Source organism: Urocitellus parryii, chromosome 3 (assembly GCF_045843805.1).
Source record: "Urocitellus parryii isolate mUroPar1 chromosome 3, mUroPar1.hap1, whole genome shotgun sequence".
Taxonomy (NCBI): domain Eukaryota; kingdom Metazoa; phylum Chordata; class Mammalia; order Rodentia; family Sciuridae; genus Urocitellus; species Urocitellus parryii.
In genome coordinates, this window is record NC_135533.1 from 198,374,446 (window position 1) to 198,398,438 (window position 23,993).

Sequence of the window (23,993 nt, forward strand, 5' to 3'; positions counted from 1 at the left end):
AGAACTGAGGGAGGAACAGAATGGAAGGAGAAAACTGAGAAGGAGGATAGATGGAAAGGAATGAGAGGATCAGGATTGATAGAGGGGGTGAGGTGAGGAAGAGATTGGGAGGAGAAGACTGAAGGAAGAGCAGGATGGATGGAGAGGACTGGATGAGGAGTAGATTCGGTTGAGGGGGCTGAGTGATGAGGGGGAGAATGGAGAGGACTGAAGGAGAAGCTCGATGGATGTAGAGGACTGGAGGTAGGAGAAGATTGGGAGGAGAAGACCAATGGGAGGAACAGGATGAGAGGAAAGGACTTGGAAAAAGTACAGATTGGGAGATATGTGAGGGAAGCATTGGATGGATGTAGAGGAATGAGGGAGAAATAGAAATTTGGGGTGAGAAGGATTGAGGGAGGAGAGAATTCAGGGAGGAGTAGGGTGAATAGAGAAGAATGAGGGAGGATCAGGATGGATGGAGAAGACTAGGGGAGGATTGGTTAGGAGATGACTGGGGGAGGAGCAGGATTGATAGAGAGGAGTGAAGGAGGACCCAAGATGGATGAAGAAGACTGGGAGCAGACCAGATTGGGTGGAAAGGACTGGATGAGAAACAGACTGGGAGAAGCACACTAACGGAGGAGCAGGATGGGAGGAGAGGGTTAAGGGGGAGAAGGATGGATGGAAAGGACTGTGGGAGGAGCAGGATTTATTGAGAGGACTAAGGTAAGATCAGGATGGACAGAGGAGACTGAGTGAAGGAACACATTGGGAGGAGAGGACCAAGGGAGGAACTGAATGGAAGGAGAGGAATGAGGGAGGATATAGATGGATGGAGATGACTGGGAGAGGAATAGATTGAAACAAAGGTATTGATGGATTGATTATAGGAGTGGGATGTTAGGAGAGGTCTGAAGGAGGAGGTTGAAGAGATCTGAGGGAGACCTGGAGGGACAGAGAGGACTGATGGATGGACAAGTAACCATCCATCCTTTTTCTCAACACTCCTACTTGCCACAGCCCTTCTTCTCTCACAGGCCTCTCTATCTGGACTTGCTCTTACCTAAGTTCTAGTCATACATTCTGATCCTCTCTCACTCCTCTCCATCCATCCTTCTCCCACCTCAGTCCTCTCTGTCCACCCTGATCCCTCAACCCTCCTCATCATCTTAGCTCTCCTTCTCCTTCTGTCCTCTCCATCCATCCTGCTTCTCTCTGTCCTCTCCATCCACCATGCCCCTCTTCCTCATTCGCATTTCTCTTTCATCTCTTTTTCCTTTACACACTGCTCCTTCTTCACTTCCCTTCATCCACAACGATCTTCTTTCCAGGTAGACATCTCCAACCGTACTATTCCCGCCTTGGTCCTCTCTATCCACCATGCTGCCTCCTGACCCTTCCACATTCGGGATCAAGAACTGAAGGTTGAGTAGGTTCAGGGGAAAGAACTGAGAGAGGAGCAGAGTCAATGGGGAGGACCAAAGAAGCCAGATGCCTGGAGACAACTGCAAGGAACATAAGGTTGAATTAGAGGAATGCATCAGGTGGATGCAGAGGACAACATGGAGGTGGGGGGCAACAGGGATGGAAAGGTCCTAGAGAAGGACGAATGATGTGAATGAAGAAAACTGAGCAAGGAGTGCTCAGTTTTCTTCATTCACATGAAGATGAATAGAGAAGAATGAGGGAGGATCAGGATGGATGGAGAAGACTGGGGGAGGAGCAGGATTGATAGAGAGGAGTGAGGGAGGACCCAAGATGGATGAAGAGGACTGGGAGCAGACCAGATTGGGTGGAAAGGATTGGATGAGAAACAGACTGGGAGAAGCACACTAACGTATCTCCCTAACCCTAAAGAGTGCTCTTTTTATGAGTTGGCAAGATGGAAGGGAAGTGTTGATAGGAAGGACTGAGGGAGGATCACTGTGAATGGAATACAGTGAGAATTTTTGTGGGTGAGGAATTATGGAGGAGCAGGTGGTGGATATAGTGGACTAAAGGAGGAGCAGGTTTTATGGGTAAGGATGAAGGAGAACAGTCTGAATAGAGAGGACTGAGGGAGGAACAGGATTGCTTTTAGATGAGTAGTGTGAAGGTGAAGGAGGATAGATGGGAAGGAGGAGCCGGGAAGGAAAGCAAGAGGTTAGGGGGGAAATGGGGCTGGGTGGAGAGGAGCACAACAAGAGCAGGTTGGATATGAAGGGAGTGAGCAGCAAGTTATGGCTGACGGAGGGGCAAGATGTGTGCGGATGAAGAAGGAAGAGGGAGGATGAGGGTGAATGAAGATGTATGAGGAGGAATGAAGAAGGAGGAAGGTTGGAGAGGAGTGAGAGTAGAGCAGGGTGAATGGAGAGGAATGAGGGATGGGCCAAGTGGCTTGGCATGAGTGAGGGAAGGGAAGGGTTGATGGAGAGGCCAGCGGAGTATCAGAGTCTACAAAGAGGACTGGGGAAGGTGTCAAGAGTAGTGAGCATGGAGCAGTCGAATGCAGAGAGCTGAAGGAGGAATCGGCTGAACAGAGAGGAATGTGCAGATAGCAGGGTAGATGCAAAGGATAGAGCGAGGAGCAGTGTCGGGGGTGAGGGCACATGGACATTCCTTCTCAATGAGAGCGCGTGAGGCCTTAGAGAGTTGCAGGCTATCTGGAGAGGTCTGAGGTAGGAACACGGTAAAGGGAGAGGACTGAGGGAGGAACAGCATGGATTAGGAGGGGGAGGCGAGGACCAGATGGACAATACGGAAAGAGGAGCAGGTTGGATGTGGAGTGCTGATGAGGAATGTAGGGTGAAGGATGGTGGATGGAGAGGACTGAGGCAGGAGGGGCATGGATGAATAGGAGCGAGGGAAGTTCAGAACAATGGAGAGGACGGAGGGATGAGGGTGGATTGAGAGGACTGAGGGAGGTGCTGGGTAATCAATGTAGTCCTGGGGCAGGAGCAGTATGGGTGCAGAGGATTGAGGGAGGAGTCAGATGGATGGAGATGACGGAGGGAGGAGCAGTGTGGATGGGGAAGACCTGAGGAGTTGTCAGGGTGACAGGGCAGAATGAGGGAGGCGGCAGATGGATGGTAGGACGGAGGGGAGAGCAGGAAAGAGGGTAGAGGCAGGCACAGAGTGGATATTGGGGACCGAGGGAGGCACAGCCTGGATGTCGAGTATTGAGGGAAGGACAAGATGGACTTGGGGAGGATCAGGGTAGAAGGAGAGGGCTGAGGGAGGAGCAGGATTTTGTCAATGAGTAGGAGTCAGGAAGAATTGGTGTGTAAATCAATCAACAAGTACATGAAAAAATGCTCACCATCTCTAGCAGTCAGAGAAATGCAAATCAAAACCACCCTAAGATACTATCTCACTCCAGTAAGATTGGCAGCCATTCTGAAGTCAAACAACAAGTGCTGGAGAGGATGTGGGGAAAAGGGTACATTTGTACATTGCTGGTGGGACTGCAAATTGGTGCAGCCAATTTGGAAAGCAGTATGGAGATTCCTGGGAAAGCTGGGAATGGAACCACCATTTGACCCAGCTATTTCCCTTCTCAGACTATTCCCTGAAGACCTTAAAAGAGCGTACTACAGGGATACTGCTACATCAATGTTCATAGCAGCACAATTCACAATAGCTAGACTGTGGAAACAACTTAGATGCCCTTCAATAGATGAATGAATTAAAAAATGTGGCATTTATACACAATGGAGTATTACTCAGCACTAAAAAATGATAAAATCATGGAATTTGCAGGGAAATGGATGGCATTAGAGCAGATTATGCTAAGTGAAGCTAGCTAATCCCTAAAAAACAAATGCCAAATGTCTTCTTTGATATAAGGAGAGCAACTAAAAACAGAGCAGGGAGGAAGAGCATGAGAAAAAGATTAACATTAAACAGGGACGAGAGGTGGGAGGGAAAGGGAGAGAGAAGGGAAATTGCATGGAAATGGAAGGAGACCCTCATTGTTTTACAAAAATTACATGTAAGAGAATGTGAGGGGAAAGGGGAAAAAATCAAGGGAGAAAAATGAATTACAGTAGATGGGGTAGAGAGAGAAGATGGGAGGGGAGGGGAGGGGGATAGTGGAGGATAGGAAAGATAGCAGAATACAACAGACACTAGTATGGCAATATGTAAAAATGTGGATGTGTAACCGATGTGATTCTGCAATCTGATTATGGGGTAAAAATGGGAGTTCATAACCCTCTTGAATCAAATGTATGAAATATGATATGTCAAGAGCTTTGTAATGTTTTGAACAACCAATAAAAAAAAGAATTGGTGTGTAAGATAGTACTCTGTGGGGAATGGGGTGAATGAGGAGGAATTAGGGAGGAGCAGGATGGACAGAGAAGACTGAGGGAGGAGGAGTGAGGGAAGAGCAGGCTGGATGGTGAGTACTGAGGGAAGACTAGGTTTGCTGTGGATGAAGAGGAGTGAGGGGGTTCAGGGGTCACGGAGAGGATTGAAGCAGGAGCATGGTTAATGTAGAGGTGTGAGGAAGGATGGAGGGCCCTGGGGGAGGAACAGGGTGTATGAAGAGGACCTAAGGGATGAGCAGGGTGGATGGGGAGGACGGTGTTTGGAGCCAGATGGTTGTGGATGAGGAGCAGTAAGGGAGGATCAGGGTCAATGAGGAGGACTGATGGAGGAGAGGAGCAGCGTGGATGTGGGAGACACAGGGAGAAGGGGGGTGGATGAGGAGGAGTGAGGGTCCAGCAGGGTGAACTGAGAGGACTGAGGGGGAATCGGGGTGTATGAGTGATGGAGGAGCTGGATGGATGGAGAGGACTGAGAGAAGAGCAGATTGGATGGGGAAGACTAAAGGTGGAGCAGGGTGGAGGAGGCAGAGGGAGGGAGGGAAGATCAGGGCCTTGATAAGGTTCCAGCAGAGGTCCCTCACTTCATGTGACTTTAGTCCTTGGACTTTAGTTCTCCTGTTTGTAAAGTGGAGAGAGAAGGTAGACCAAATGGTCTCTTTGGCCTGTGCCAGGTTTTCCCTCAATGCTAAGGGTTGTGACCTTCACTGTGAAGGACAGACCTTGAAGCGCCCTCTAAGAATCTGGAAGCAGTAAGGTGTGCCTTATTCCAGGTCAGCATCCCCCTTATCCAGCCCTTCTCCAGTGAGGACCTAGGACCTGGGCTGGTAGGAGATGAGCTCCTCTAGCAGACCCCATATTGAGTCCCAAGAGCAGAGTCTGGCAATCAGCCTTCTCCAAGCATCAACTAAATGCTTCCTCTCCATGTGCTACTTCCTTCTGTCCCTGCCGGAATGTATCTAGGCAGCTCCTTTGCTTAAGAACTCAGACTCCAGTTCACCATCTGGCTGACCTTGAGGGTGCTGGCCTCAACAGGACCCATTCAATGCCTTTGTGCAAATGAGAAAAAAGCAGGTCTTTTTCAGGTGGAATCAACCTCTCAACAGAGCTCACTGAGTGGCAACCTGAATGTGAAGTCAATTTTAGTCTGTCATTCATCAGCCGGATGTCACATGCAGTGAACAACCTGTACAGCTAACTCAGAGGACCTCACTCTAAAAATGACGGAGACTGTGGCTGGGGCTGAAAACATATCTGGGCATTGAGGCAAAGAAGGCATGAGGAACTGGCCTTAAATTCCAAAGGGGGATGTTTGCAAGAGTGGGATAGGGATGAAGTTCTTCTGCCCCTTTGGATAACTCCCCTAGGAAATGACCTGGTTCTACAGGAAAAGTCAAAGAAAGCTTATAGAAGATAAAAAATCTTGGTGGGTTAGAATCATCTATTTAGGCTGGATATAATACCTGGGGGAGAGGGGCTGGCTAGGCAAGTGATTGCTCATTAAGGTACCAAAATGTTTATGGTGGTTTATTTCTTTAGTTTGTAATATGCATACATATATCTGTGTGTTTGGTTTTCGGGATGAAACCCAGGTCCTCAAGCAGGATAGGCAATTATCCTACCACTGAGCTACATCTTCAGACCTTTTGAGATAGGGTCTTGCTAGATTTCCCAGTCTGGTCTCAAACTCACAATGCTCCTGCATCAGCCTCCAGAGTAGCTGGGATTACAGGCATGCACTGCTGCACCTGTTTCATCTGTGGGGCTTTTTACCTTTAAATATTTGAAGGATTTTTTTTTAGAATAAAAAATAAGATGGTTATTTTGGTTTGAAAAACAAATACACAGTCTATGTCAGCTACGTCTGCAGAGCCTGTGGGCACCCTCTTTCCCCTACCCAGTTCTTGATTCCAACCTAAGAAGTTTACACTTGCTAACTGGATGGGGAACCCTAGACAGATCTTGACAGGAGAGCCCTAGGGTCAGGTATGGATGCCAGAACTATCCCTCTAGCTATCTCAGGGTAGTGATCTGGTTGGAAGGCTCAGGAAAGCAGACAGACCCATCAGGAGACTCCTACCTAAGCCAGGGAAGACAAGATACAGTAGAATTGAAGAAAAAAGAATCTGGGACAGGACTTGTGGATCCTGGAGGAGGAGAGGAGAAACAAAAATTTCCTAATTTCTGGCTCAAGTCACTGAGCAGCAAATTTTAGAAAACAGAGAACCCCCGGAGAGGAGAGGGGTGTGACTGCTTTGTGAGCCATTGGTGAGTGGGAGGAAACAGAATGTGGGGCATCCCTGTTAGCTCAGGATTAAAGTCCCTTGGCCATTCCCTCCCACCCCCTGTATCCCCCCTGCAGACACAGAGCTAAATGGCAGAGACTTGGCTGCTCCTTGGGTCCCATGGTGACTGCCTTTGAAATCCCCTCAAGAGCAGCTCTCTTTGTGGCCTAGGCCACTCTCCCAGGCTCCTCAAAGAGGCCGCCTGCTCTCCCTTCCCCTATTACCTAGAGCGGCCATGGCTCCAGAGGACAAGGTGGCTCCCTTTGGCCACTGCCAGGAGCCCAGATAGATCTGGAGTCAGGCTGGCTTGAGACTGTAGCTTTCTTGCTGTGACTGAGCAAGTTACTTCCTCTCTTAGTCTTTGGTTCCCCATCTTTTTGCAGGACTAGTGATAACTCCCAATCCTTGGCCTTAACACGTTAATGTTTGTCCAACACACACTCTCTCTCTCTCTCTCACACACACACACACACACACACACACAGCATGTGAAGCTACTGTGTAGACACTCATGAGTCACCCAGTCTTGGTATGCATAAGTATGATAATATCAGGTGCCCGCTCTGTCCTTGAGCTTGATCTTTTGAGCCCTGATCCATCTGGTAAAAAGGGAATCCAATATTTTAATGTCCCTGCTTCAAGGCTGATTGATTTGGCCTGTCCCTCTTTTCTACTTACCCAATCCCTAGTGGGTGGAGTCCCCAGAAGAATTGATCCTGAGTGGGAGGCATGGCCTCGGGGCCTTAGGTATAATCCTTAGAACTGGGGTGAGGCAGAGCTGCAGTTTGAAAGGGACTTGCTGAAGGCTGCAGGCCTGGCCCACCTTCAGCCACAATGACAGGAAGTGGAGAGGGCTGAGAGGGGGCTACTAGAGACTGCTCAGTCCTGCAAGCTCTATGGCAGTGTGGTTGGGAATCCTGGGCAGCAGAGCCTGCCTAGGCAGGAAACCCAGCCCAATGCCCTTCCCCCAGCCACCTAGTCCCCAGGCCATTTATCCAGGGCTGCTCCTCACTGGCTCTCCTCCCCAAGCCCCAGCTGCCCAAGGCCCCACACATAAAGTAGGAAGATAAGGACTTCTTTCAAAGCAATGTCGGGAGGCTCCTGTGGCCTGCTCCAGAAAAAGTGACTATGGAGTCACCTGGTATATTCCAGGCACAGGGCAAAATTTGGAAATATTAAAACACTCTTGCACAGAGACCCTCCCTGAGTTCACAGGACAGCTCGACACCTCCTGTGGCTCTGCACCTGGACATGGAAACAAGTTCTCAGGTCCCCTCAGTGCAGGCGAGGGACAAGCTTACCTGACAGGACTTGGGAGAACAGACCAGCTCAGCTCCACCCTGCCCTATGAGTGACCTTGAGCAAGGTACCAACCTCATGGAGCCTCCCCTTCTCAAGTGTGAAATGGAGTTACCTTCCTCATTGGGTGGGAGCAGGATTAAAGTGCTCTGTTCAACTCTGACACATGGAAAGGTCAAAACTGGCCATTATGATGAGGCTACTGCTGCTGCTGTTGATGATGGTGACGGTGGTGGTGGTCCTATGGGGGAGGGGCACTCTACTGTCCCCCCCATTGTCTATTCAGCCCCTCCCCTCTCTCTGAGGGGAGAAGACACCTCCCTAGGCCTGAAGAGTGGGGAGCCTTGGTGTACCCCTCACCTCACATGCCCCTTGGCAATCCTGCCCTTTGCTGCACAGAGACTTGATGGAGCGGGCCCTGGAGCCCCAGCCGCAACTTGTTTCAGCTTCAAGATCCTGCAGTGCTGCCCTGCTTGAGTGCCCTCTCACATGCATTGCCTTGCAGTTTCCCCTGCCAGGAACCCCTTACTTCTCCATTTATGAGAATTTCAGATCTGTACCTTTATCAGGTGTCCTCCACCCCCCAACCCTGTCCACCTCTACCTTTGGTCCCTCTCCAGAAGCACATCTGAACATGTGGGAGGACATGGCCTCACAGCCCCACCCAGGATGACCAAGGAGGACTAGGCTGATAGGGCCTCCTGCCTGAGCTCTGTCCCAGTGACAAGGGTCAGTGTTCAGCTCATGGCAAGGGTCAGGGGTCCTTCTGTGATGAGGATCCAGTTGAGTCTGTGACAATAATAGAATTTACATTTCCCCTGGAATGAGGGTTGGTCATGACAGGGGGTAGGACTAAGCCCAGGTCTGTATGATCTGATTCTGCTGTCTGTTCAGAAGGTCCCCTGGCACTCTGAAGGGGCTCCTCCCTGCCTCAGGTGCCCTGAGGGTCTGAAAGAGAACAGCTGGAGCCTGGCAGCACCAGGAGTCAGTGGGAATAGGACTCTTATCTGCCTCATGCCCAGCACAGAGGCAGCCAGACCCCTGTGGCCTGCTCCAGGGACTAGCCCTCCTCCTGGTCTCAGCCACTCTCCTCCCTGCTCTTCTCTCCCATCTAGGCCGAAACGTGAGCCGCAGCTGCACAGATGAGGGCTGGACGCAGCTGGAGCCTGGCCCCTACCCTATTGCCTGTGGCTTGGATGACAAGGCATCAAGTTTGGATGAGGTGGGCCTTAGTGCACCCTCCCCCCACCCCCAGCTCACCTCAGCCCACCCATGTTCCTTTCAGCCTCCCTTGAGGTTGCCATGTGTGCAGGAGCTGGACTCCTGGGACCTGCCCTCCAAGACTCCCTCTCCAAGCATGGGTTTCTGGAGACTCATCCCCTCAATCCCCCTGACAGTGTGCATTGCAGGTGGAGGGTGGTTCATGAGGACAGCACACAGGAAGTTGTCCCCATAGCAGAAGCTAAAGCAGTAACCACAGGCTGGGCCACCCCACTGTCTTGAGGGAGCCTGGTTTCAGCCTGGAGGTGGCACGGCAAGCAGATACCATCACCCTATCGTGTCCAGATGGAAATTGATCATGCAAAAAGAAACAGCCTCAGATACCCAACATCACATCAGGGACAGGATAGGAAAAGGGCACATTGTCCTCAGTCTGAGGACAGGGATCTGTCCCTGAAGCAAGTAGAGCACAGGTGGTCTCTATAGAGATTTGAGGAGCCACTTAGTAATATGGATGCGAAGGCTGGATAATAACTGTAGTCCTTAGCTAGAAGCCCCTCACTGCTTTGGGGTGTAAACATCCCTGTGGGTCTGTGATGACATCTGCCCCACCCCAAGACACCCCATCAGACAGCTTTCCTGTCTCTGAAGGGAGCAGTAATTTCCTGAAAGGCTTCTGAAGCCTACCAGAGCCTCCGGCCCTAACTCCCCAGAATCCCTCTTAACCCCTTACCTCTCCTTAGGCACAATGTGGGTCATGGAGGAGAAAGTGGGGTTTACCAAAAGACTGTCACTCTGCATGTGTGTCCATAGGGAGGACACTGAGGGAGGGGGCCAAGTGAGAAGGCTTGGGATCCAGTATTGTCCTGTCTCCTACAGAAAGGCTAGATTTTTCTCACCCTGCTGTCCCCAGCCACTGGGAACCCCACATGGGAAATTACGCCCCATGTCTTCTTTAACAGTCTGCACTTCCTATGTGCCTCCCCGAGCTACATAGAAAGAGAGCTTCATGTGCAGGTCTGAAAGGACAGCAGCCTTGGTCTCCTGGGGCCCTGAGCCCAGAGTTGGGACAGCAAGGCCAGACACATGACTGAAGAATGAATGAATCAACAAGTGGAATGTGTGAGGTCTCCATTCTGTCCCTCACTGACACATCCCTCTTGAAGAGAGGGAGTGACTTCAACCCTCACCACACCCCGGGACATGGTTCTGTCCTGGAAACTGAAGTGTTAGGGGGTTGGTGGCACAAAGGGCACTGCTCAGCTCTTCTTGGGAGCCCTGGGCCACAGCCTCCTCATCTGCCAGGGTCCAGTAGGCAGAGTGTAGAGCCCCTAGGTGAGCCCACCTTGCCCCCCACCCAAGATCCTTGCCTGCCTCCCTCCAGCAGCAGCAGACAATGTTCTACCACTCCGTGAAGACTGGCTACACTATCGGCTACAGCCTGTCCCTTGCCACGCTTCTGATCGCCACCGCAATCTTGAGCCTGTTCAGGTAAGACCCCGCCTGGGCATTAGGCCTCAAAGCAGTCCCAACGAGTATCATTCCCATGATTGAGCCCAGCCTCTGCACTGTCAAACCCCAAGCTAGTTCACAGTCCCTGCCCCAGCCCTCCTGAGAGGCCAGCCTCCTCTGGATGGCGGGGGTCAAGATGTGCCATCTGCTGCAGCTTAGTCACCCACAGGATGGCCTATAGCTGTGGATATGGCACCAGAGGTTGGGTGCACCCTGCTGAGGCTCCTCGGATGCACAGGAGAGTGGGGTTCCTGAAGTTGGGCCCACAGTTTGGGTTGGGACCCCCTTGGAGGCCGGACCTGTACTCTGGAGCCCACATGCTTCTCAGCCCCACCCCTTTAATCAGAGCACAGGTCCATGTTGGCTGGGATGAGTGTCCGAGGTCTTTCCAGCCTCCCTTATCTGCCTGCCCCATGCAGGAAGCTCCACTGCACGCGGAACTACATCCACACGCATCTCTTCGTATCCTTCATCCTGAGGGCTGCTGCCGTCTTCATCAAAGACTTGGCCCTCTTCGACAGCGGAGACTCAGACCACTGTTCTGAGGGCTCGGTGAGGACTCTGCCCTGGATCCCTCCCTCAGTCTTGCCTTCATCTTTAATCTTGTGAATCTGTTCTTCCTCCCTACTTCTCTCCTCTCCCTTCTCGCTCCCTCCCTCCTCCTACCCTGCCCTCCTTTCCTCTTCTTTTTCTGTCTTTCTCTCCAGGAATGGCCAACCCCTCTACCCAACTCCATGATAGCTCCTCAAATCTCACTGCTCTCCCAGCACCTGATCTTACAGCCTTTCCTCTTATAGACCTTTCCTGCCAATGAGCAACACAGGTGGAAAGTGGGACATCTCACAGCCACAGCCTAGGGCCTACACCCTACCTCCACTGCTAACATTCTGTTGGCCTTGAAAATTCCCTGCCTTAGTTTCCCCATCTGCACAAGGACTTCCAAGATTCCTCCAATTCTGTTCTCTGCCATCTGCAACCAGGGCTCTGCTCACCATGCCACCCTTCCTACTCCCCACCCCCTCCTCTTGCCATCTGGACTCCATCCAAACACTGTTCTGAAGCCTTCCTCTTCTGTTCTTCCCCTGCCCTTGGTCTAGTTCTGAACCTTCCTAAGGAGGGGAGGTCAAGGGAGCCTCTAGGGAATTAATTGTTAGTCACTAAGAGATTCATCTCCAAGTGATTCTGAGCCAAAGCGCCCTCTCTGGGTGTCCCTGTCATAGGACAGAGAGCTTGAGAGTGGCCCTAGCTCTGAACCATCCCTTGTGGTCAAGGACTCATTGTTTCATGAATGATCCAAGAGAGAAAGTACCTAATATCAAGGGTCAGCAATACCTTCCCCCAGGGAATGAACCTTTGATGGTGGAATCTCAGGCATCTCAAGAAGAAGGGAAGAAAACCCAGTGTTCATTTCACAAGGTGGGGACCAAGTGCAATAGGGACCACAGAGCCTGGGGAGTGACCTGCGGCCTCTAGCACACTTGCTGAGGATAATTGTGAAAACTGTCTTCCCAATTCATTTTATTAGCAGCCCTGTGAAGCTTTTCTATGGCAAAGGAAAAGCACAGAAAATTGTCCTGTTAAAGAACTGAGTATGCGGGCTGGGGATGTGGCTCAAGCGGTAGCACGCTCGCCTGGCATGCGTGCGGCCCGGGTTCGATCCTCAGCACCACATACCAACAAAGATGTTGTGTCCGCCGAGAACTAAAAAATAAATAATAAAAACCAGAAAATAAATAAATAAAAAAAAAGAACTGAGTATGCTTGTTGTAAAGCTAATGAGGGGGAAAGGTAGGGAAGCAAGCACACCTTGCAGCTGGAGGGACAGAAATGTGGCCTAAGGAAGGACTTCCCATCCCTAGGGAGGGAATATGAAGCTCCTCTCTGAGGATATCTCAAAACCAAGGGAATGAGAAAGAAGGGTGGGTACAAGGAAGTAGAAGAGGAGCGTAGCTTTAAGCCCTGGCTCACAGGCATCTTGGTTTCATCTGAAATAGAGACTGTTTCTGGGAGGGGACAAAAGGCCCAGAAGACTTTCCAGTCATGCCAGATGGGCCACCCAGAACCCACTGATTGCTCCACTCAAGGGTCTCCCTGACTCCTTCATTGTCCTTACCTCCCTGGGGAACCCATTCGTCCAGTAGCTCCATTGGCCCCCAGAGAAATGACCACCCCTTCCCTCTTCTTCTTTTCCTCATTTCTACTTCTTTCTCCTCCACCTTCTTCTCAGTCCCAGTCTCTCCTCCACACTTCCTTGGCCCCACTCCACAGTCCACAGCCTGTACCCCCAAGCAGTCAGTAGACTTTTGAAAACTCAAGCAAGACTTTTGCCCTCATATATCTCCCAGCTACTTTCAGTCCTAATTGGAATAAGATGAATGCGTGGGGACAGGGGATGGGAAGGGGATGGGATGGTTGGTGAATGGGTAAATGGTAAATGGGTCCATGGGTGGCTCAGTAGGCAGAAAGAGAGATGGATTAAGTAAGGAAGATTGAAGAGATGATAGGTGAGGGGTAGGAGGGTAGGCAGGTGGAGGAATGGATGCATGAGTAGGTTGATGGGTGGATGGATAAGTGAAAGGATGGCTAGCTGGGTAAGTGGGTAAGGTTGGTAGATGAATGGAGAGATACATAGGCAAGTGAGTGAATGGATTGATGGTGGGGAAGATGAATAGATGATAGATAAATGCATGGACAGCAAATGAACAGATGAGTTGGTGACAAATGTCTAATGGGTGCGTAAATGGATGGACCATTAAAATTGCTGACTTGCTGGGTGCAGTGGCGTACGCCTGTAATCTCAGCAGCTCAGAAGACTGAGGCAGGAGGATCTTGAGTTCAAAGCCAGCCTCAGCAAAAGTGCCTCAGTGAGATCCTGTCTCTAAATAAAATACAAAATAGGGCTAAGGATATGTCTCAGTGGTCGAGTGCCCCTGAGTTCAATCCTGGTACCCACCCCCCCAAAAAAAAAAGAATTGCTAATTTATCCCAAAGCATCAGATGATCTAAAATCAGGAATGGTGGGAAAACCACCAAGTACATTCTAAAACAACAAAGAGATTAGGTTGGCTGGGCCACAACTTGTTTGTCCCTGCCCCTAAGCAGAATTATGGGTAATAAGGGATCCCTGCTAGCCCTAATGAACTCCCTTTTTCTCCTCCCTGCAGGTGGGCTGTAAGGCAGCCGTGGTCTTTTTCCAGTACTGTGTCATGGCCAACTTCTTCTGGCTGCTGGTGGAGGGCCTCTACCTGCATACCCTGCTTGCCGTCTCCTTCTTCTCCGAGCGGAAGTACTTCTGGGGGTACATACTCATCGGCTGGGGTATGGTACCAGGGAGGGCTGTCAGGCTGGGAACAGAGGGGGCAAGGCCTGGGAAGTTCACTGGGGGAGGGTGCCAGCCCAACCCACAGTCTTAGTTGCTGCCTCCAAGGATCTTGACCAAGGATAATAAAAGTTACTGGAATATCTGACCCTGGGACAGGAGCCCTTAGGCTGCAGATGCAACTAGGGTCACTCTGAGGGACAGATCAGCTTTCCATTTTCCCTTTAGTCACTGTCACATGCAGAGCCACTGCTAATCTGTAAGATGCCTATCAACATTAGAAAAAGACTGTCCCTCACGGTGGGACACAGCCCTAGGGGCACACAACTTTGCCACCTTGAGCATCTTTGCACAAGGAAAACCCCTTGCAACCACAGACAGCAGCCCTGAACCACACCCTTTTCTCTCACCCCCTTCTCTCTGGTTCTTTGCCCTAAATCTCTCCCTCGGTTCTTCTACCCTTGCTTCCTGTGCCCTCTCCTCTCTTTCTCTCTCCTTTGTCCCTGACAGGGGTGCCCAGCACATTCACCATGGTGTGGACCATCATCAGGATCCAGTTTGAGGATTATGGGTGAGCGGTCACCCTGCCCCCACCCCTCGGCTTCCATCACTTGGGTGAGATCCCCTGGGTGGAATGGCAGGTGGACAGTGTCCCCCAGAGGGGAGGTTAGAGGGAAGAACAGACTCTGGGCCCATTGTCTCTAGGGCTTGGGGCAGAGCCAGGGACAGTGGGGGTGACTGCTGACTCTCTGGGACTGAGGACAATCTCTTGTTCCCCTGCTCATACTCTGATCAGGTGCTGGGACACCATCAACTCCTCATTGTGGTGGATCATAAAGGCCCCCATCCTCACCTCCATTTTGGTAAGACTTCCTCCCACCCCGTGAAGTTGGAGAAACTCAGACCCAGATTGGAGAGGCAACTTCCCTCAGGTCACACAGGAAATTAGTGTCAGGTCAGAGCTGAACTATAGGCTTCCCACTGCCTGATATGGGGTCATCCTATCTCCATGCCCCCAGCTCTTCCTCTAGAGTAAACGGGTTGAGAGGCACGGTCATTAGAGATGTGAAGTAGAGGTCCTAGATGACCACCCCAAAGAGGGAAGAGCTAGTGAGGGGCAGCATAACCCCAGAAAGACAGGCCATCAGCCTGGAAGACTAAACATCCCCTCTCTGAGTGACCAACCGCCAGGTCCCCACTCCACCAGGTGAACTTCGTCCTGTTTATTTGCATCATCCGAATCCTGGTTCAGAAACTGCGACCCCCCGATATCGGGAAGAATGACAGCAGTCCATACTCGTGAGTGTGGGCCCAGTGCTCTTGTCCCCTACCTCCTCTAACCCCAGCCCTCAAATCACCTTGCATCCCCTTGAAGAACCCCTGTCCCAAACCTCTAGAGTCACCAAAAAAGCCACATTGCTCTTGCCCACTGCCATTCCATGGCCTGGCTCAGCCTACCAGTGTCCCTTGGCCCTGCCCACCTCACCAGGCTGCCCTCAGAATCCCTTGTCTGCTTCTTCTCCACTAGCTCACCTGGCGTCGTTCCCAGGTACACATCGCTGTCAAGCCACAGAGCTCAAGAGGACAGAGATAACCTGTGTCTTGTTCGTACTGTGTACCCAGTCCCTGGCATGTGCATGGTACAGAAAAGGGGTGCAATAAATGCATGGCAGATGAAAGCCCTAGGGGAGTCCCCCCAGTCTACCAGTGTGATAGCCATGTTCAGACTCAGTATTATAATAAGGACATCTGCAATTTACATGTGCTAAGGGATCTCCATGCATCGACTCATCGTACCCACTCAGTCCCCTGTAAAACTGCTCTCCAGGGCTCAGGATCACATGATCATAGGCAAGGAGAAAGGGGAATGATGTCCATGGGATAGTAAATATGTTCCTTGCTTAGAAAGGCATGAGGGCTGTCCCCTGTGCTTGAGACAACTAGAGACAGAGGCAGGTTTTTATTGGAGCAACAGGATTGAAAAGCAGAAATAAAGAAATGTGAAAATATGAAAAGGGCTTTGGGAAGGTGAGTAGGGTCTGCATGCCCAGAAAAGGGAGCAGGAGATTGAGCATCCGTGCTGTGCAGACAAGACAAAGCTGGCAGTGCCACATGGGATTTCTGGTCCTGGGATCTTAGAATGTTCTTGGCCCGGCTTTTCTTTCGACATTGTGTGCTGTGGCTCCAGATTCCAGCTATAATGTCACGAGCTGCTGGATTTAGGATTCTATTCTGGAATCGTGTGATTCTCTCTGATGAGACTTAAGACTCACGTCCCTGGTGTGACCGCGTCCTCTCCTGCCTGCCAGGCGTGTAGGTGGAGCGTCCCCTCCTGTTGAAGAAGGGAAGGCCCAGTGAGGGTCTGCAATCTGCTGAGGAGCAGCACATCCGGTTGTGCACGCTCACCCTCTCCTCTGCCCGTGGAGCCTCATTTCCCCCAACATGCATATGGGCTTGAATCTGAGGGAAAGAATCTGAGCTGGGCCTGGCCAGGTCCGTGTGGGTGAGATAGATGGGAAGGGAACAGCTGTCATCAGGCAGAAGGGGTGGCAAGAGCTGGAGATGGCGCTCCCTGAGGAGGGGCTGTCAGCTCCCACTCTCCACCTCCCCATAAGCCTTCAATTTAAAGAAAGCCTCCATCTGTCAGCCTCAGTGAAGGATAGGTTTGTGGCCAAGGAAGGGTGGGCAGTGCTCTGGATCCTTGCATGGGTGGGAGCCAAGCCCAGGAAGGAGTGGGGGGGGGTAAGGCCAGCTCCTCTGCTCCCAGGTTACTGGGGGAACCTCAGACCCACCTCCCCGCTGGACTGACTTCCCGGAGAGGAAAGATAGGGGCAGAGACAACCCCTACCAACCTCTTCCCAGACTTCCCCCATCCAGGAAACCATGGGCTCACACTGCCTGGACCAGCTGTGAGGTCAACTGGTACAGAATGAGCCCTGTGCCATGGAAGAGAGGAGAGAATTTAGAGTGAATGCTGACCCTGCTGAGCACTGGTGAAGAAGGAGTTGGTCCTTAGCAACATGAGAGAAGCATACTGGGAACGTGTGCATTGGTGTGCAGAGGTGGGGGAGTGCGGGAAAGGGGTGCAATCCCAGGGAAGATGGCAACTCCTGGAGAGGTGGACACAGCAGAAAAGCTGAAGACAGAGAGCTGTACTGAGTAACCCTAGTGACCAGGCATAAACTTGGGCACTCGCCATACTCCCAAGGGGCCTTGAACCTATGGCACTGCAGCTGGAAAGATTTTCCTCCCAGAAGTCCTCATTCCCAATAAGGAAAATGCACTGTTTTATAGCACCCAAAGCACTTCTGAGTTTACAGTAGGCCCCCAACTCTGTTACTTGACTGTGTTGTGCATACATTTACCTAGTTGTATAGATTGGAGAAACCAAAGACCAGGAGAGGGAGAACCAGGATCTCTTGTTCCTGAGAACATCTCCCTAGTAGCTGAAATCCCACACTTACACATCATCCACACTGGCCTCTCCTTTATAGTCTCTTCTCTGTAAGGATGAGAATAGAGGGACTTTCTCTCTCATGCTTTCCTCCGGGCTTGGAGGCCAAGGGCATGAGGGCAGTGGCAGTGCAGATCTAGGACAGGAACAGATGTGGGTATGACATGTAGGGGAGCCAGCAGTCCCTCCTCGCCTTGTTTGCATATGTCATGCCTCAGCAACCCCACACCAGGCCCTATGGTATCCACATGAGTAGACACACCTGCCCACAGCTGGCCCTCCCTGTCCCCAGGAGGCTGGCCAAGTCCACGCTCCTGCTGATCCCCCTGTTTGGAGTGCACTACATCATGTTCGCCTTCTTCCCAGACAACTTTAAGGCTGAAGTGAAAATGGTCTTTGAGCTCGTCGTGGGATCTTTCCAGGTAGGAACCATTGACTTCAGGATGCATTCTTCTTAGGGCTTTAAGGGATTTCAACCTGGACTCTGGGGCTCTTGCCACTGAACTCCAGTCTTATTGTGATAAGTGTTGGTTGAGCATCTACTTGGTTGCTTAGTCCTTTCCTTAACCAGAGGAACACAGGGATTGTGTGAGGCCAAAGGCGGGGTGGGGCTGGGAGTTCCTGCTATCTGTCCACCTCACTTATGCCGTCCCCTTCCTCCCCAGGGTTTTGTGGTGGCCATCCTCTACTGCTTTCTCAATGGAGAGGTAAGTCCTTCCTAGACCTTGAGAGCCAGGGTCCATTAACAGTGATGGGCTATATGCAGAGCAAGGACAGGTTAAACCTCACTATTAGACTATTAGCAACTCTGTCAACCTAAAACCTGTTAAAAATGCAGATCTCTGAGACCACCCCAGACCTGCTGACCTAGAATCTGCATTTTAACCCTTTCCTCTGGGTTCAGGGCTGATTGCTGTGCTCAGCAGAGCTGGAGAGGCATCTAGTTGGCTGTATACAGTGTTGAGTGGGGGTAGGGCAGCCAGGGAAGGTGGAGTTGCTGTGGAGTCCTGGCTACAGAGCACGGACATCCTCATGGATGAGCTCCAGTGAGTTGGAGTGTGGCGATGGGAAGAACCGGGGTACAGCCACCCCCAGTCAGCACCCTTATGGTGCCTGAAATTCCACCATTGCAGTCTAGGCTGCATTCTGTGATCCTCTTTGCCTCCCACCTCCCCCCACTCCAAGGTCCTGATTTGATCCTGGCCCCAAAACGTTCCCAACTCTGCACAGCCCGAGAAACAGCATCTGGGTGTCTCAATTTAGACTTCCAAAGAGGATATGACTGGTTGGCTCAGCACCCTAAATAGACAACAGCAGAATTGGCCCGTGGAGTGGAGAAAGCTCCAAAGTGGCGGGTCTGACCACCCTCCCCTCTCCTAGGTGCAGGCTGAGCTGCGGCGGAAGTGGCGACGCTGGCACCTGCAGGGCGTTCTGGGATGGAACCCCAAACACCAGAACCCGTGGGGAGGCAGCAGCGGAGCCACGTGCAGCACGCAAGTCTCTATGCTGACCCGCGTCAGCCCCAGCGCGCGCCGCTCCTCCAGCTTCCAGGCCGAAGTCTCCCTGGTCTGATCATCCCCAGGCCCGGGGAACCAAGGCGGCCCCTTCAGCCTCTTCATACCCACCCTGGCCGGCACCGGGACAGAGGCCTGCCCGAACGTGGGCAGCCACAGGCTGAGGCTGGAAGGCTGCCCTGGAGCCCTGTTCAAACACTCCTGGAGAACTTTTGCACCTCTGCAAGCACTTCTACGTGGGCTGGAGAGCTGGGAGCTCCTCCCCTGGAGGATGCGATGGAAATATCATCAGACTCCTTCCTCCTCCAAAGGGTCCCCTGCCGATCAAAGGCAAGAAATCTGCATACGCCCCTCCCGATTGCTCCCGTGGTCTTTTCTGACGAATCCAATCAGAGCAAAGAAACTACCCATCCTCAAAGTTTTTGACATCCGAGGGCGAAGAGGTTTTGTCCCTACAGATCACCCGCCACCACAACCCTTATGATGCCTGAAATTCCACCACTGCAGTCAAATTCCTTTAAGTTAAGCATTGCCATTCAGGCATCTTCCTCCCCTGTGCCCTCTTACCTGCCATCTCTCCAGGTGAGTGAGTTTCTCTACCTCGGGCAGATAAGATTGTGGTTTGGAGTTTGTGTTTGGCGAGCACAGCTATCTTTGTGAGACCCACTGAAGTGGAGTGGGTTCCAGCATCTATCAGGTTGGACAATGCAACCCAAGGACTGAGGAACTCTGGGGCCTTGGGAAGGAAGGAGACTGCATCAGCAAATGCTGAGACCTAACACTAAGCCCACCTGCTCTACCAAGCTTCCGTGGCTTCATCTATAAAGTAGGATCAGTCACACCAGCCTTACGCACAACCAAAGCATTCAAGATCTTTTCTCCTTGGCTGCTCACCTATGTGCCAACTATTGAACTAGGCTCAGAGATGTGCACTCATGGGCCCCTTAATCCTCACATCAACCCAGCCAGGCAGGAATTAATCTCCCAATTTCACAGATGGGAGACTCTCTCTCTCAGAGAGAGCAGGTATCTCACCCTGTCTTATAGACAGGAATTGAACTCAGATCTGGCTGATGGGGAAGTGAAAACATAAGACTCTTACTTTACTACCTTTTTATGTATTGTAACCAGCTAAATCTTCTTGGCTTTTTGTATTACCACTGATATTGTTATTGCCATTACTCCTGAATCCCCATCACTACCCCAACCTTCATGGACTGTGGCTGAGTCCTCCAGCCCATGTGTCTCGACACAACAGTCTGGTGGTCAGAGTATACTAGGTCTGTCATTCACCCATGTGGCCACGCAGTTTCTCATCCAAGCCTGTGCTGGAAGATCCCTTCCGACTGCAACAGGCTCATGCAACAATAAATGTTGACTTTAATTGGCTTGGTTCCCCCTGGTAGTTGTTGTTCCTGTGTGGCCTGGCTTCTTATTTACAGTGTCTCCCTCTACTCCAAAGAGAGGTGAAGCCAGATGCCTCCATTCCTCTGGCTTTTGACAGGAATCCCATGTTACTATGTGAGGAGCACAAATTTTGAGGGATTTCAAATCACTTTTTGAGTTGTATTCTTTCTCTTCTTCTGAGTGCAATAAAGTTATTACACATCCACATTGTGACTCTCACCCCCTAAATCTAGCCAAGGGGAGACGATTTTAGTCTTGGACCAATACAATATCGCTGACAGAGCTGCCCATGGTCCTAGAAATGGCAAAATTTCACAGGCCACAGTCATTCCTGAAAACAAGGAGGAAACATGAAATATATGGATAATTCTTGCCACTCCAGGACACAGGCAATCCATATATATAACCATTACCTAGGGTTCAGCCAAGAGCAGATAGAGGACAGAATAAATGTCACCAACATGAGACAGGGAACAGAGACAGTATGACTAACAGAAAGGCTTAGACCCAGAGACAGTATGACATCTGTCAGCAAGAGATACCTCCAAAGCTGTTGCCCAAGCTGACCTCTTTGGGTTCCACCTCTGCAAATTTGCAAAGAGCTTGTCTTGCTGGAAGAGCCAGTGACAGATGCCAAACTGGTAAAAAGAGGTCAGAAAGGACTGGCAAAGGCTCAGATCTGCCTACAAGCTTTCTATAAAGCCCGTCCTGTTCAGTAACATCCCAAGATGTATCCCACCAAATGAGCGAACCCTATGGAGTGCCTGAGTTGTGTGAAGGTCAGAAGGAGCCCCATGCAGAGCTGGACCTGGGCCATTCACCACAGTGCCTGAAATCATCTCATGGCTTCAGGGTAAGGCAGGGAAGCCTGGAGGGGAAAGCAGTTATTATCCAAGAAGGTAGGGAGTGAACTAAGAAGAGAGACCCAAGATGTGGACAACAAAAGTGAGAAGTGAGTTGGGGTCCTGCTCAGAGAGTGACAGGAGGTGAGAAGCAGAGTGCTGGGCATTCCGGCTGGGGAGAAGCTGAAACAGTCTCAGGTGAAAGGCCTAGAAAACACAGATAGACACCCCAGGCTGAGAACAGCCGTGAAGTAGACCCGGAACTTCTCCCTTCACCTCTCGGGTTACCCTAGTTCCCAAGTCCCTCTCCTGCCTGGTCAGGCAACTGTCAGGCCAGGCTAACTCATCTCTATTGCCACCTGGTGGGTGCTTCAAGGACTTCACCAAGGCTGTCCTCAATATCCCCATGCAGGTCCCTCTTCAGGAGGCCAAGTGACCCAGAAAGTAGGACTCTGTCCTGAGCTCTATTCAGAGTGAGATGCAAAAAAAAAAAAAAAAAAAGAGGAAGTTGTATAGCCACAGGACTGGTCCTCAGGTTTAGTCTGGGATTAAGGAGACACAGGGCCTGGCTCTCAGACCAAGCCTCTAACCTCTACCATACATGAACCATGCCTCTGACCCAGCTGTAACCCTAAGTAAGAGCCCTAGCCCCTGGGTTGGCCACAGGCTAGACTCTGGTTCCCTACTGAGCCCTGACCCCAGACTGTGAAGTCAAAGGCTAGTTAGCTCAGGTTAGTCAAGGCACCCCCACCATCCCAGCCCAGAGAGCTGCAATCCCCTCTGCCGGAGAGGCCACCATGTGGATAATTCTTGCCACTCCAGGGCACAGGCTATCCAACGAAGGTGTCTGGTCTGCTAGCAGAATTGATGGAAGACAGCTTCTCAGTTGAGGTGACACTAAGGTGGTCTCTAAGGACTAGGTAGGGATCTCCGAATCCATAGGTTTGTGGGGCGCCAGGGACACCTAAATCCAGGTGAGCAGACGCTGGGAGCTCTGTCTAGCAAGACAAAGGGGAGGGTTCACAAATGAGGTTGAGGAGAAGTCAGGGGATTTGGGGTAGGCCACTCTGGCTGCTGAAAAGGGCCCAAGGGGCAGATCTAGGGAAGGTTTCCAGTTCATCAACCAGGCAAGGGAGGAAAAAGAGAGCTGGGGAGAGGATCACCTGGTTTGGGACATGCTGAATATAATGTCTGTGGCACATCTGGGGAAAAGCCCCAAAACTTTTGAAATCAGGACCTGAGGAGGCAGAAATGTGGATGGCCATGATGGGGGAGCATGTGCAGGGACATCCCACACAGTATGCTCGGCAGGAGCGGGGTGAGGAGTCAGAATCAGCTCTGACATTTCCACTGCTTGCCCAGGGCCTGTTTTAATGAGCAGTGACCCAGCGTCCCCCTTCTCCCCCCATGTGGGAACAGGAACTGCCCTTATCTCTCCTGGGGGAGGGGGCCAGAGCCACAGCTGGCAGTCATTAAACACCCTGCTTGGGCCAGGGATGGTTGAGATATTAATAGCCAGGAGTCAATGGCCCTGGAGACATAGCCTCCCAGGAAGAGGGACAGTAACTTCAACAGGCCATGGGGACAAGGAGGACAGGTCAGGAGGCCATCTTGGCAAAGCCCCAGCCTCCGTGCATGACAGATGAAGTCCAGAGAAGGGAAGAGATTTGCTTGGGATCACCAGTAAAGGCATTGGTAGATCCTGACCTTGAACCCTGTTCTCCACATCCCAGAACCCTAACTCTTCTATTGTATGGATTGGGAAGGGGGAGATCCTTGGGCGTGCCCTGTATGAAAACACAAGAAGAGCAGATCTAGTTAGCAATACTGATTCTGTCTGTATTTAAAATCTTGATATTTTGTTCATCATGTATTTTTTCATTAATTTTGACTTTTTAACTATTGCATTAAAACATTATATACCTTGATTACCGAATTATTGTTGTTTTTTCCACCTTCTTTAATTCTGCACCTGAGGCAAGTTGCTCACTTGTCTCACCTTAGTCCCAGTTCTGTTCCCAGGGGTCCCAGCATCCCTGAGTTGCAGGATGTCGACATAGAAGAAACTTTGGTGACCTCTGGGTCTGCCTCTAGTGCCTCAGAAAGAAAGGATTCTGTCAGCGTGATGCCAATGAGAAGGAGGCAGTTCCCAGCCTAATTCAGCAGCTCAATAATGTTGTCATAGACCTAGTATTTTCTGTCTCTCCACTCTACCATTCTCAGTGTGTTGGCTTCCCTCCTCAAGACTATTCCCTTGTGAATGCAAGATGGCTGTCACTGTCCCAAGCTTTATGTTCTCTTAGAACCTGGTCCACCAGCAGGAAGAAAAAATAGGGAAGATAACCTATCCAGGACCCACCTTCTGCATACTATCCTACACCCAGATTGGGAACATACCTAACCCCAGCTGTAAGAGACAGCAGGGTTCTATAAGGGAAGTTAGGGCAATCACTGTTGAGTAGGAAAGAGTCTGGCTCTCAGCTTGTTTTTGGATATCTCTGGGTAAGTGTGTGATCTTTGGATTTACTCTACCTAATCCTACTCAGAAATATGTGATAGAAGTGAGGGAGCCAAAATGGTCACGATTCAGTGTGAGGAGACAGAAAAGTCTAGGGGTTTGGTGCAGAGATATGCAATGCAGGAAATTTGATATAGGAAGACTTGCAGGAATGGAGTTAGGGCACATTTCTATGCTCATTGTCACACTCCATAGCTGCCACCTTGCAGAAAAATCATTGCCAATGTCCTAATTGTACATCCATTAAACTAATGACCAAAAAAGTACAGAATGTAGTGTCCTACTGCAAAAAAAAAAAAAAAAATCATCACCACAACAACAAAAACTCATGTC

The 23,993-nt window shown here is 50.9% G+C and overlaps 2 protein-coding genes across 3 annotated transcripts in view; one reads left to right on the forward strand and one right to left on the reverse strand.

The window, feature by feature from the left end:
* Vipr1 (vasoactive intestinal peptide receptor 1) overlaps window positions 1–20,537 on the forward strand; it is a 45,384-nt gene extending 24,847 nt beyond the window's left edge. Inside the window, exons 4-13 of one of the 2 annotated variants that reach the window (XM_026408081.2) lie at window positions 8,989–9,095; window positions 10,479–10,585; window positions 11,026–11,158; window positions 13,771–13,924; window positions 14,436–14,496; window positions 14,722–14,788; window positions 15,133–15,224; window positions 17,672–17,801; window positions 18,045–18,086; window positions 18,760–20,537. In XM_026408081.2, the coding sequence (XP_026263866.2) occupies window positions 8,989–9,095; window positions 10,479–10,585; window positions 11,026–11,158; window positions 13,771–13,924; window positions 14,436–14,496; window positions 14,722–14,788; window positions 15,133–15,224; window positions 17,672–17,801; window positions 18,045–18,086; window positions 18,760–18,951 (1,085 nt within the window). In that variant the 3' untranslated portion in view covers window positions 18,952–20,537. The remainder of the gene's footprint in view (window positions 1–8,988; window positions 9,096–10,478; window positions 10,586–11,025; window positions 11,159–13,770; window positions 13,925–14,435; window positions 14,497–14,721; window positions 14,789–15,132; window positions 15,225–17,671; window positions 17,802–18,044; window positions 18,087–18,759) is intronic. The other variant, XM_026408082.2, reaches the window with a different exon arrangement.
* The window catches only part of Sec22c (SEC22 homolog C, vesicle trafficking protein), a 40,730-nt gene continuing 32,901 nt past the window's right edge, over window positions 16,165–23,993 (reverse strand). Inside the window, exons 7-8 of the mRNA XM_077796282.1 lie at window positions 17,390–17,515; window positions 16,165–16,257 (exon numbers count right to left, since the gene is read on the reverse strand). Coding sequence (XP_077652408.1) covers window positions 17,414–17,515 — 102 coding nt within the window. The 3' untranslated portion in view covers window positions 16,165–16,257; window positions 17,390–17,413. The remainder of the gene's footprint in view (window positions 16,258–17,389; window positions 17,516–23,993) is intronic.